This window comes from Herpailurus yagouaroundi, unplaced genomic scaffold (genome assembly GCF_014898765.1).
Source record: "Herpailurus yagouaroundi ecotype Mexico unplaced genomic scaffold, PumYag 140, whole genome shotgun sequence".
In the NCBI taxonomy this organism is placed as follows: domain Eukaryota; kingdom Metazoa; phylum Chordata; class Mammalia; order Carnivora; family Felidae; genus Herpailurus; species Herpailurus yagouaroundi.
In genome coordinates, this window is record NW_024412395.1 from 58,964,013 (window position 1) to 58,975,500 (window position 11,488).

At 37.7% G+C, this 11,488-nt stretch overlaps 1 protein-coding gene across 15 annotated transcripts in view; it reads left to right on the forward strand.

The window, feature by feature from the left end:
• The window catches only part of OSBPL6 (oxysterol binding protein like 6), a 210,711-nt gene that overhangs the window by 177,995 nt on the left and 21,228 nt on the right, over positions 1-11,488 (forward strand). For 10 of the 15 annotated variants that reach the window (XM_040475495.1, XM_040475494.1, XM_040475491.1 and 7 more), the window contains 2 exons: positions 6,961-7,068; positions 9,016-9,153. In XM_040475495.1, coding sequence (XP_040331429.1) covers positions 6,961-7,068; positions 9,016-9,153 — 246 coding nt within the window. The remainder of the gene's footprint in view (positions 1-6,960; positions 7,069-9,015; positions 9,154-11,488) is intronic. The other 5 variants (XM_040475502.1, XM_040475507.1, XM_040475497.1 and 2 more) reach the window with 4 other exon arrangements.

The window sequence follows — 11,488 nt, forward strand, 5'->3', positions numbered from 1 at the left end:
AATGATGATAAAGAGAAATTTCTAAAGTGATTCATTTGTTCATTCATTTATTTGTTATATTTCATTTAATTGATGGTATATTAGGTATAGTGCAAGGTATGGAACACCAAGATGAAAGTAGCCCTGGCTATGTTCCCAGGAAGCTTATGATCTGGTTAGTGAGATAAGCAGTATTTACTAAGGAAACAGTTAAATGGACCATGTGATAGTCCTTTCAGAGCAGCAAATGGGTGGTGCAGATTTCCAGAGCTCTGGTTGTTCAGAAGAATGGGAGATCCCTGACTTCTAAGCAGAGCCACAGATCAGAAGGAACTGAGCCTTGAATGGGACCTAAATAGACAGCAACAGTTCACAAGGAAAGACCTGATGCTAACATGATAAAAGCAAAGTAAAGCAGAGTTACATCAATTTTATATTTCCTTCTCTTATCAAAACATAATTTACTTGCCTCTAAACTTAAAGTTAAAAGATTTTTGTTGGGTTGTTGTGGGGTTTTTGTTGTGGGTTTTTTTTGGGGGGGGGTGGGGGCTGTTATATATTTATTTATTTTATTTTATGTATATTTTATGTATACATTTTTTTAACCAGAGCACTCAATTTTATCCTCACAAAATGTAAAAATAATCTGGTACTATAATGATAGTTTGTTATACCCTATTCTCTAGAGAATTCAGGGTTTCCAGTTGTGTGCCATCATAGCATTTTGGCTGCGTTCACATTCTTGTGTCTGTCCATACCCTCCCATTGGGCCAGCTGTACCCTCACTGGCCATCTGTACTCATCTCCCCTAAGGCTGGATGGACTGTCTTTTGGAACCAACCACAGCTTTTGCTTAGGCATTTTAGCTTACTGACAGTTCACTCCTTTCTAGGGAATCACTATCCATGGCTAGACCAGTGGAGAGGTATCTGCAGAACGGGAGTTAATTCATAGTGCCTGAAGCATGTGTTGCACAAGGACGAATTAATCTAGAAATAGCTAAGTAAGTGGGTGGGAACCAGCTCATCGAGGACCACACAGAGGAGTTTAGATTTATCTCATCACTGCTAGGGAGGCCTTAGAGAATTTTAACTAGTGAGTGATAATACCAGAAATTGAAAATAATAGTGTGTATATCGGTATATTAGAAAGATTACTCTGGTACAGTATGGAGGATGGATGGAATTAGGGCAAAGCCAGTTGGACAGTCTTAAGGTATTTGAAGTACCAGGTTGGTAGAAGGAGGGGATGAGTTTCAAAGACTGGGGAGGGGAGGGAAAGGGGAGGAGGGGGTAGAATCAGCATGGCTGGTTATCAGCTGCATGTTAGAGAGAGACAAGGAGACAGAATCAAGACTTCTTGTGTAACAGAGTAGTGACGGTTCTTTTCCCTGAGATTGAGAATACAAGAGAAACTGATTTTTCAGGCATAAATAGTGAGGTTTGTGGAGACTGAGGTGTCTGTGGGCCATCCATCAGACAATCAGATATATAGATGTAGAGCTCAGGAGAAAGATCTGGTCTAGAAAGAAGGGTGTGGATACCCTGGTACATCGGTGAAGTTGCAGATACTGATAAATCAGAACAAAAGAGGGTCAGTGGTGCTGCCATATAGAACATTAATAGTTAAAGGACATTTAAAAAAAAAAGAGGATCCTCTGATGGAGACTCAGGGGAAGCAACCAAAGAATTTAGATGGTGTTGACCATTGAGATCAGAGGTAAAGGGCTTTAAGAATCTGATTTAGCAGTAAACAATATATGGACTGAAAGTCATCCTTGAACTTTTGTAGTTGTGGCAGCTTGTTCATGTCATGAAGGGAAGGAAGCAGAGGATGAAGATGGGGGGGGGGAACAGTGAACTGATGGGGCCATCCTGGTTGACCAACTCTGTTTTCACTGCCCTTCTTTTAACATGGCACTCAGAATTGAACAAGATACTAAGTAGCATACATTGAGACAAGTGTTCTGAGTATGTCCTTATGTTAGCATAACTTCACATTATAGTGTCATTTTAGATGACCTGAAGACAGCTTTGATCCATATTCAAGTGTCATCAGTTAAACCCCTAGATATTTTTTTATGACCAGTTAAGTCTCTCCATAGGGAGGGAAGGAGAGAGAGACTGTTTAAATAACTTCTTAAATAGTCTAACATTTTTAAAGTATATTTTTTATTTGTCATAAGTCCTGTGTGATATATGTAAAAATTTCAAAATGCTGCTTTTCAATAAAGTTTTTAAGTATATCAACCTGGCAAATTCCATCATCTTTTTAGAAGGCACATAGCATATAAAATACATGAAATTAGCATTCTTTACTACCTGCTCAGCATAAATTGTTACCTGCCTTAGGCATGTAATAATTTGCAAGGCTGAACAGTATAATGAATTCCTCTTCCAAAGTGGTATTTCTTACCTGATCTATGAGTACACAAAGGCATACATAATTCTGTTATTTTACCTCCATGAAACTTTAAAAGTAACTTTTACACCTGAGAAGCAGCACAGATGTTGGATTTGAGCCTGTAGGACAGGGCATTGTATATGGTCTCTCTCCCTTTATAAATGACTTTATTTCACACAGCTATAATTTCGCTATCATTCTATTTAATGTAGTATCCTGAACAACAAAATCAAACAGTATATAGGACTAAAGTAACTTCAGTACCCCAGGTTTACTATAATAATAAAATATTTGACTTCACTTGAGTCTATCCTTAATACATTACACTTTGACACTGTTACTAGTTTGATCTCTGGCCCCAGAATCTATGCACAGCTTATGTCAAACGTAGTGGGTGTTGGGTCCATTCAAATGTGAGCGGCAGAATATGACCCTTGTACTCCAGCTAGAATCACCATATTGCATTAAGTCAATATACCACAGATTATTAGATGCACCATCATTATGTGCATTACTAAAAAAGAAAAACAAAAACTTTGGTCAATTAAATTGACAGTGCTTCCGAGTTGTTAAATGTAGGGGGAAATGTGCATCTTAGAATCAATGAAACATGGTACGTATGGACAGGTAAGCAAAAAATTGGCTTAAGGCACATACTATATGATTAAAATCCCAATTGTAGTATTTACCATCCTTCCTATGTACAACATTTCACATACACAAAATAAATATTCTGGGGTATTTATTGAGATAAAACTTCCAAGAGTATTCCTGAATTCGAGTTCCCTGAGACTTGGCAAAATTTGTACGTGAAGATACTCTTCATAGAATTGTTTATATCTCTTTTTAGCTATCCAGTAAATGTAAATTGATGTAATTTTGGACATAATTTGGTAATATTTCTTAAAGCCTTAAAAAGATTTTATCTTTGACCCTTTGGCCTGTGGCTGAGGAAGTAATGCTGAATGTAGAAAACCATTATGCATATAAACATTCAGGGCAGCATTACTTATTCTAGTAAAAATCAGTAATACCATAAGTATCTAATAATAGAAAATGATCACAACCATTAAAGTCATATTTGTGAAGCGTTTGCAACATAAAATAAATGTTTATATGCAAAGAATGAGTGGCAGGCACAGACGTAAAGTATGCAACCATTAAATAATGTGGAAAATGTATGGGAAAAAGCTGGAAAGAAATATACCGAGCTACCAACAGTTGGTTGATTGGGTAATAAGGTATGAATTTAAATATATATATATTTTACTTTTTGCATTTTCCAAATATACTGTAATAGCATGTACTAAAATTAAAAACACAAGGTAATTTAAAGAGATTCCCAGGATTTGGTTCTTGATAGCTCTAGCTTTGACAGTTCCTGTACCGATTTTCCCACTCCTTTTGAACTACTAGTTCTGCTTTTATCCAAAGGATTTAAGTCCCTGATGATTCCATCTTGCCATATGTTTCATATCCTTCTCCAGCCACCAGGCTTCCATATTTCCTTCCCAGAACTCACAGTTCTGTTCAGTAAAATGTATATGCCAGAGTCTCACCCAGTCGAAGGTAATTCTTACCCACTGTCTGCCAGGGGATAATGGTAGTTAATAGTCAACTCAGTAGGGATTTGGACACTCCGTCAATTCTGGCTCAGGACTTCAAGATGGTCACTTCCTTTATAGATTGGGATGGAATGGTGTGTTTTTTGGATATATTCAGCTTGAACGTATGAAGGACATGAGGTCTGGGGAAATGAGAATACTTTATAGAGAGTTTTTGTGTAGTCCAAGCTCAGTAACCAAAACAAGTGGTGAGAATAAGCATACAACCTGCCTGGTAAAGAATCCAAGGACAGTTCCTATGCCTTGGGGTGCTTCCTCCCTGGTAGGCCTTTGGTCCCACGTGTCCCTGAGAGAGCAATGTTATTACTAACTAGTCTCCTTAGCTTTTCTTGCTCGTTGGCTGGTATGAGTAGCTGATGATCCACCTCCTTTTTCCTTGCTTCTGCCCTGTTCATGATCCTTGGGTACATTCTGAACGTTGTTTCTGCCATCATCTGGGCTCTTCTATGGTAGTTATCACTAATAGTGTCATTTCACTGAAAATACCTATATTCCTCAGTGTTCCCAAGATTTCCATGATACCATTATGGAGAAAATAGTTGAGTTTCAGGGTGGCCCTAAGCACTGCCAGAGAGCACTGCACCCCAAAGCTCATGGCACTCAGCTGTAGCAAACTTCAGAAACAGTCTGTGTGATCAAGGCAAAAGGAGGAGCTGCCCAGGGAAGATGTGCAGAAATGGACTGTTTCACGCTTAGCTAGCTGTCTGCCTGCTTCCACCTTCTGCCGCTGGGGCTGCCAGAGTTGGAAGAGTATTTATGTTCATGCTTTCGGGGCTATATGACAGCAACCTGCTTCTACCACTGCATATGTATTATTAATAAAAACTTTCCTTTTGAACTTTTAGGTCACCCCCTATGGATATTGTGGCTACAAGTTACCTTGCGTGCCTTCACACACACCTGTAGGCAGAATTACATTTAATTAACATTGGATGAGATAAGAGCTTAAGTGAGAATTTAACAAAATACCCAGAGCAAACAATAGTGCAAGTTGTGTTATAAATGGCAAGCCTGTATTGAAAACTCCTCCTCTGAGGAAAACCGTGATTTTCTCCCCTGCCATTGAATTTTGTGCTGTTGTGTTGTCCAGCAACAACAAAAGGTATCGTCACTTTGGAGAAACCCTCTGCAGAGATTTGTCTGAAACCATCAGGTCAAGACTATGATTCTGCAGTTAAAATCATCAAAGAGCCCATCACAAGCCTTCCTACTTACAAGACAGTAAAATATATCTGATTCCAAATATTTCAGTAAACAAGACAACTTTCGATATACTTGTGGGCAAAGATATAATGAAAGAACAAATAAGCATAGGTGAAGTGGTCACAAAGGATAGAAGTAATGAGGTTTGTTTTTTTTATTTTGTTTTCAAATACCAAGTGTCAGAGACCTTGCTCTAGGAAAAATGATCCTGAGCACTTTTGCAGAATGTAAAGATGTTAGCACTCTTCCTTTAAAGTACATAGTTTATTTACTATAAAAGTGATCACATTTTATCTAACTAACACATCCCTGTTTTAGGAACTAGACACATATTTCCTTCCATCTGTAACCGTAACAATTGTAAGATCTGTACCCACCTTTAATCCATCAATACTTGGCAGCCCACCAGGCCAGGTGTGTTATATTTTATACATATTTTACAAGCTGGTTATAAAGACTTTAAACAAAAGCCAAAAGCTGTAAGTGAACAATTTTCTCCTCAAAAAGCCAAAGTCAGGTTGAAGGGAGAGAGGAAAGGCTGTTCTATGCTCCATGGGCAGAGACTGTGTACCACTCAATGCAAGTCAAGTTCAGCTTGACTTTGTAATTTATCCTGGTTGTTTTAATGGATACAGAGTTAGAATTATATTATGTTTGTATATGTGTTGGTTTGCTACATCCATACACTCCATATGAAGAAAGCAGTAGTCTGTTCCCTGGGGAAGATGCCTTCACAAGTCTGACATTTATCTTCCACCTCGTAAGGCATCCACCTCCATCTTCTAATTGCTGATTTTAATGCGAAGCAAAGGAACTGGCCAGCATTTCGCTGGGCTTTGTTCTCCCATGCCCTGATCCTTGATATAATTCCAGTTAGCTACATCTGTCTTATGTATATAGAACATGTTCCCATGCATTGATGTGATGACAGTACCTTTGTCCACAGGGCACCTGTAGGGAGACCATGCTTATGTAAAGCTATTCTCTTCCTGCCACACATACTAAATTGTTGTGGCAGGTAGTGCTTTACTGATGCAGACTCTGGGTATGTTGAAAGTCGTGTGATGCTGATAACTTGGAGTTTGTTTCCTTCCGGTGATGTGTTCTTTATTATGCTTGTCAAGGTCTACACTGCTCAATGAAGGCACCTTTGGGTCTGTACATGAGTTAGTTCTTCCATACTGTCATATGCATGTGCTCCTAGGAAATGAAAATACAAGTATTTTTTTCACTGGAATAAAATATAATTCTATAAATTAAAGTCAGGTCATTGTTCCTTCCATTTCCAAATAATTTTTAGGATAACTATCTGGCTCTGAGACAAGTTCCAAATTTTAGAAACTAGAACAAAAAAAAAAAAGAAAGGAAAAAATCCATAGTTTTTATCCCAGGCTGTAAAACATAATATATATGTGGTGGTAGATTGGGCTTGGATGTAATGGGCCTGACTCCAAAGGGGAGATAATTCCATGAATCTTTTTTTTTTTTTTTTTTTTTATGAAATCTGTGAACTCTTTAACCCACTAACCTACTAAGCAGCAGTATTATTTTACCAAAAAAAAAAAAAATGAATACCTTAATTCTGAGCCATTCATTTCCTTCTTAACAGTAGGATCTGGCCTATGATGACTCCACAAATTATAGCTAAGAACATCCTAGACTTTGTTGTCTAATGTGTATTTGTGTGCTTGTTCTGCTTTATGCTTGCTTATTAACTTGAAATTACATGTGCAATTTTTGTTATTTTAAGGCACTCAACCAGAATGCTGAACTAAGAAGTCGGTTGAACAGAATACATTCAGAATCTATTATTTGTGATCAGGTTGTCAGTGTAAATATTATTCCTAGCCCTGATGAGGTAAGACTAATTTTTAATAGATGTCGAGTACTTACTTTATGGCATCTAATTCTACTGTATATTTGGGGGTGGGGGGTTCTTTTTTACAGTTCTTACAATGTTAAGAAGATTCTCTGCATAAGTATTTGTGTTGTTGACAGTTCAGTGTTCTTTAGAGTGAGGGATGTCCATAAGCTCAATATTATTTCTTCTTGGTGATCAGTGTCTATTTTTTATTTATATCTATGTTCATCTGATGCTACTGAATATTTAGTTTGTATATCTACTCCAGCTTGTGAATTTCCTGTGTCTGTCGCAGTCTTCATTTGAAATGTTCATTATCATCAAATGACCCATGAAATGTTGGGGAAAAAACATTTTTAGCTGAGAGGGTGCTAAATGCAAGTTTTCTTAAGATTTATTTTGAAAGCCCCATCTTAGGAAAGAAATTACCTAACCTTGCTAAAATAATACTAATGATGCTATTGCAGTTACTAAAAGTGATGATGATAATTAATAATTAGTTGCTAACAGAGGTCAAGTGAATGAATGCTTACCGTGCGGTAGGAATTGTGCTAACAACTTAACGTGTGTTATTTCATTTGACACTCCCAATGACCTCTGAGGTGGGTGCTATTATTATTCCATTTTTCAGTAGAATTTTTGAGGTATTAGTAAAAGGATAGAAAAACATTCAGTATTTGGGCTAGACTTAGTATATAATTCTGTTTATAACCCTTTATAAAATTATGATTTTATAACCATGAGACTTTATACTTTTCAACAGTAATATTAGAGCCTTATATACAGTAATATATGTAACAGGGTAAGGGTTTTAACTAATGTGAAGGTCATATTTACAGAAGCACATTTTACTAAACATCTATAGGTGCCAGGATTCTATCATCTAATTGCTTGGGATATGCCATCCCAAGACAGCTTCTCTTTTTTTAATGTTTATTTTTGTATTTTGAGAGGGAGAGAGAAAGAGTGAGAGTTAGTGGGGAGACGAGCAGAGACACATACAGAGAGAATCCCAAGCCAGCTCCATGCTGTCAGCACAGAGCCCAACATGGGACTCGATCTCATGAACTGAGAGATCGTGACCTGAACTGAAACCAAGAGTTGGATGCTTACCCAACTGAGACACCCAGACACCCCAAGACAACTTCTTTTTGACTTAAATTTCCCACCCTATGTTCACTCACCTTCATGCTGATATCACATGATATCTGGTGATACTCACTCTCACTCACCTGCTCAGAATCCAAAATTATTTCCAAAACTTGATCATTCAAAAATTGTTAAATCTTAGTTTGAATCTCAGTCTTAGTTTGAATCTTTCCAACCTGAAATGTGTACTATTTTACACGCACATGCGCACACACACACACACACACACACACACACACAGTTTGACTTACTGAATAAAAATATAATTTGACATAGGTTTAATACTCTAGTCCTCTTATCTCATTGGTCAAAATCCATGATCAAATTGGAAAATGACTTATATATTCTGTATCAAAAATTAGTTTTACAGATTGTTTTCTAGCATATCTAGCTTCTACAAATATGTCTTGAGATTTAGTATACTGGTTAGAATATGGCTAGTAACAACAGATCTAAGTATATGAGAATGAACCTGTCTGCACAATCAAATCGGGGTATTGATAGGGGTTCAAGCTGTTAAACTCCACTTAATATCCATTGAGCATAGATCTGAAATCGAGTCACAGTACCAACACCTTTCAACTATGCCTTTCAGATTCTTTAGACATATTAGAAGGAAACTTATGCAATGGTCATTACTGAGTTGCAAGTGAAAATTACTTGTGGTCACCACTCTTTTAACATATGGTGTGAATTTCTCTAGAAATCTGGCCTGGCACATGATGGTCTAATTTCAACAAATAGCTTTTCTTTCAAGGGAAAAACAATGACAGCAAGTGCTTCTCTCCTCTGTAGGCTGGTGAACAAATCCATGTCAGTCTCCCCCTGTCGCAGCAGGTAGCCAACGAAAGCCGCCTGTCCATGTCAGAGTCTGTCTCCGAGTTCTTTGATGCCCAGGAGGTGCTGCTCTCTGCAAGTTCGTCAGAGAATGAGGTAAGGTTTTTTGATGTGTCAACTCCAACTGCTTCTGATAATGAGTTTGGGTTAAAGAAAGTAAGACTATGGGACTTTTTTTTTTTTTTTTTTTACATCATAATAAGATTCTCAAATTGTAGGAAAGCCAAAACATGTTAACTACATTGGTTTCCATTTACTTAATACTTTTGGGTGCTAACTTATTACTTACTAAATTGGATGAATAAAAGGAAAGAATCTAGCATTTATTCAGACGCTCCTGTACAATTTGTATTTCGGGGTAAGCAAATAGTTGATGGCAATTGTTTTTGTAGAAGGAAACTAGTTAAATGTAGAAAGAATGAGAGAATTTGAATATCACCATTTATACATCTGTGTGTGTGCATGCATGTGTGTGCACACGCATACACACACACATACATCTTTGCCAGAGACATGAATTTGAGCTTCTTTATTATTATTTTAATGTTTAGTTATTATTGAGAGACAGAAAGAGAGACAGAGCATGAGCAAGGGAGGGGCAGAGAAAGAGGGAGACACAGAATCCAAAGCAGGCTCCAGGCTCTGAGCTGTCAGCACAGAGCCTGACACGGGGCTCAAACTCACAAACTGCAAGATCATGACCTGAGCTGAAGTCGGACGCTTAACTGACTGAGCCACCCAGACATCCCAGATTTGAGCTTCTTTAGAAGGAGAATGTCTAACATGAAAAGATGCTCAATATCGCTCATCATCAGGGCAATACAAATCAAAACCACATTGAGATACCACCTCACACCTGTCAGAGTGACTAAAATTAACAACTCAGACAACAACAGATGTTGGCGAGGATGTGGAGAAATGGGAACCCTCTTGCACTGTTGGTGGGAATGCAAACTGGTGCAGCCACTCTGGAAAACAGTGTGGAGGTTCCTCAAAAAATTAAAAATAGAATTACCTTATGACCCAGCAATTGCACTACTAGGAATTTATCCAAAGGATATAAGAGTGCTGATTCATAGAGGCACACGTACCCCAATGTTTATGGCAGCACTACAACAATAGCCCAGTTACGGAAAGAGTCCACATGTCCATCAACTGATGAATGGATAAAGATGTGGTTTATATATACAATGGAATACTACTTGGCAATGAGAAAGAATAAAATCTTGCCATTTGCAACAACATGGATGAAACTGGAGGGTATTATGCTAAGTTAAATAAGTCAGAGCAAGACAGATATCATATATTTTTATTCATATGTGGAATTTGAGAAACTTAACAGAAGACCATGGGAGAAGGGAAAGGGAAAAAAATAGTTTCAAATAGAGAGGGAGGCAAACCATAAGAAACTCTTAAATACAGAGAACAAACTGAGGGTTAATGGGGGGTGAGCAGGAGGGAGGGAAAAATGGGTGGGCTTTGAGGAGGGCACTTGGTTGGGAGGAACACTGGGTGTTGCATGTAAGTGATGAATCATGGGAATCTACCCTTGAAGCCAAGAGCACACTGTACACACTATTTGTTAGTTAACTTGATAATAAGTTATATTTTAAAAAGAAGGATAGGGGCACTTGGGTAGCTCAGTCGGTTAAGCATCCGACTTCAGCTCAGGTCATGATCTCACTGTCCGTGAATTCAAGCCCCACGTCGGGCTCTGTGCTGACAGCTCAGAGCCTGGAGCCTGTTTCAGATTCTGTGACTCCCTCTCTCTCTGCCCCTCCCCCACTCATGCTCTGTCTCTCTCTGTCTCACAAAAATGAATAAATGTTAAAAAAAAATTTAAAAAAAAAGAAGGATAATGTCTAGAATATATAGTTGGGTAATTATGGGTTTTGGAGGTTACCACTGGCTAACATAAAAACTTTTTTGTTGTTTTGTTTTTTACTGAGGTATAATTTACATACAGCCTTATTTAGTTTCAGGTGTACAACATAAGAATCGATTTTTGTATGTATTGCAAAATGCTCACGCCAGTCCGTCTAGTTAACATCTGTCACCATGCATAGTTACAGAATTTTTTTTTCTTGTGATGAGAACTTGTAAAATCCACTCTCTTAGCAACAATCAAATATTCAGCACAGTGTTATTAACTATAGTTGACATGCTGTACGTTACATCCCCAGGACTTACTTATTTTATAATTGGAAGTTTGTACCCATAAAGGTTTTTTGGATTGTTCTTCATGCTCCTAAGTCTTGGAAACAGAGTTTTCCTTAATCATGTTGCAGAAATTGATCCTTTAACTGAAATTTAGAAATTTAGTTAAGCATACTTTGAATTTTCTTTTTTTCTCTCTTTTTGTCTCTCTTTCTTTTGTCTTTCTTTTCCTTCCTTCCTTCCTTCCTTCCTTCCTTCCTTCCTTCCTTCCTTC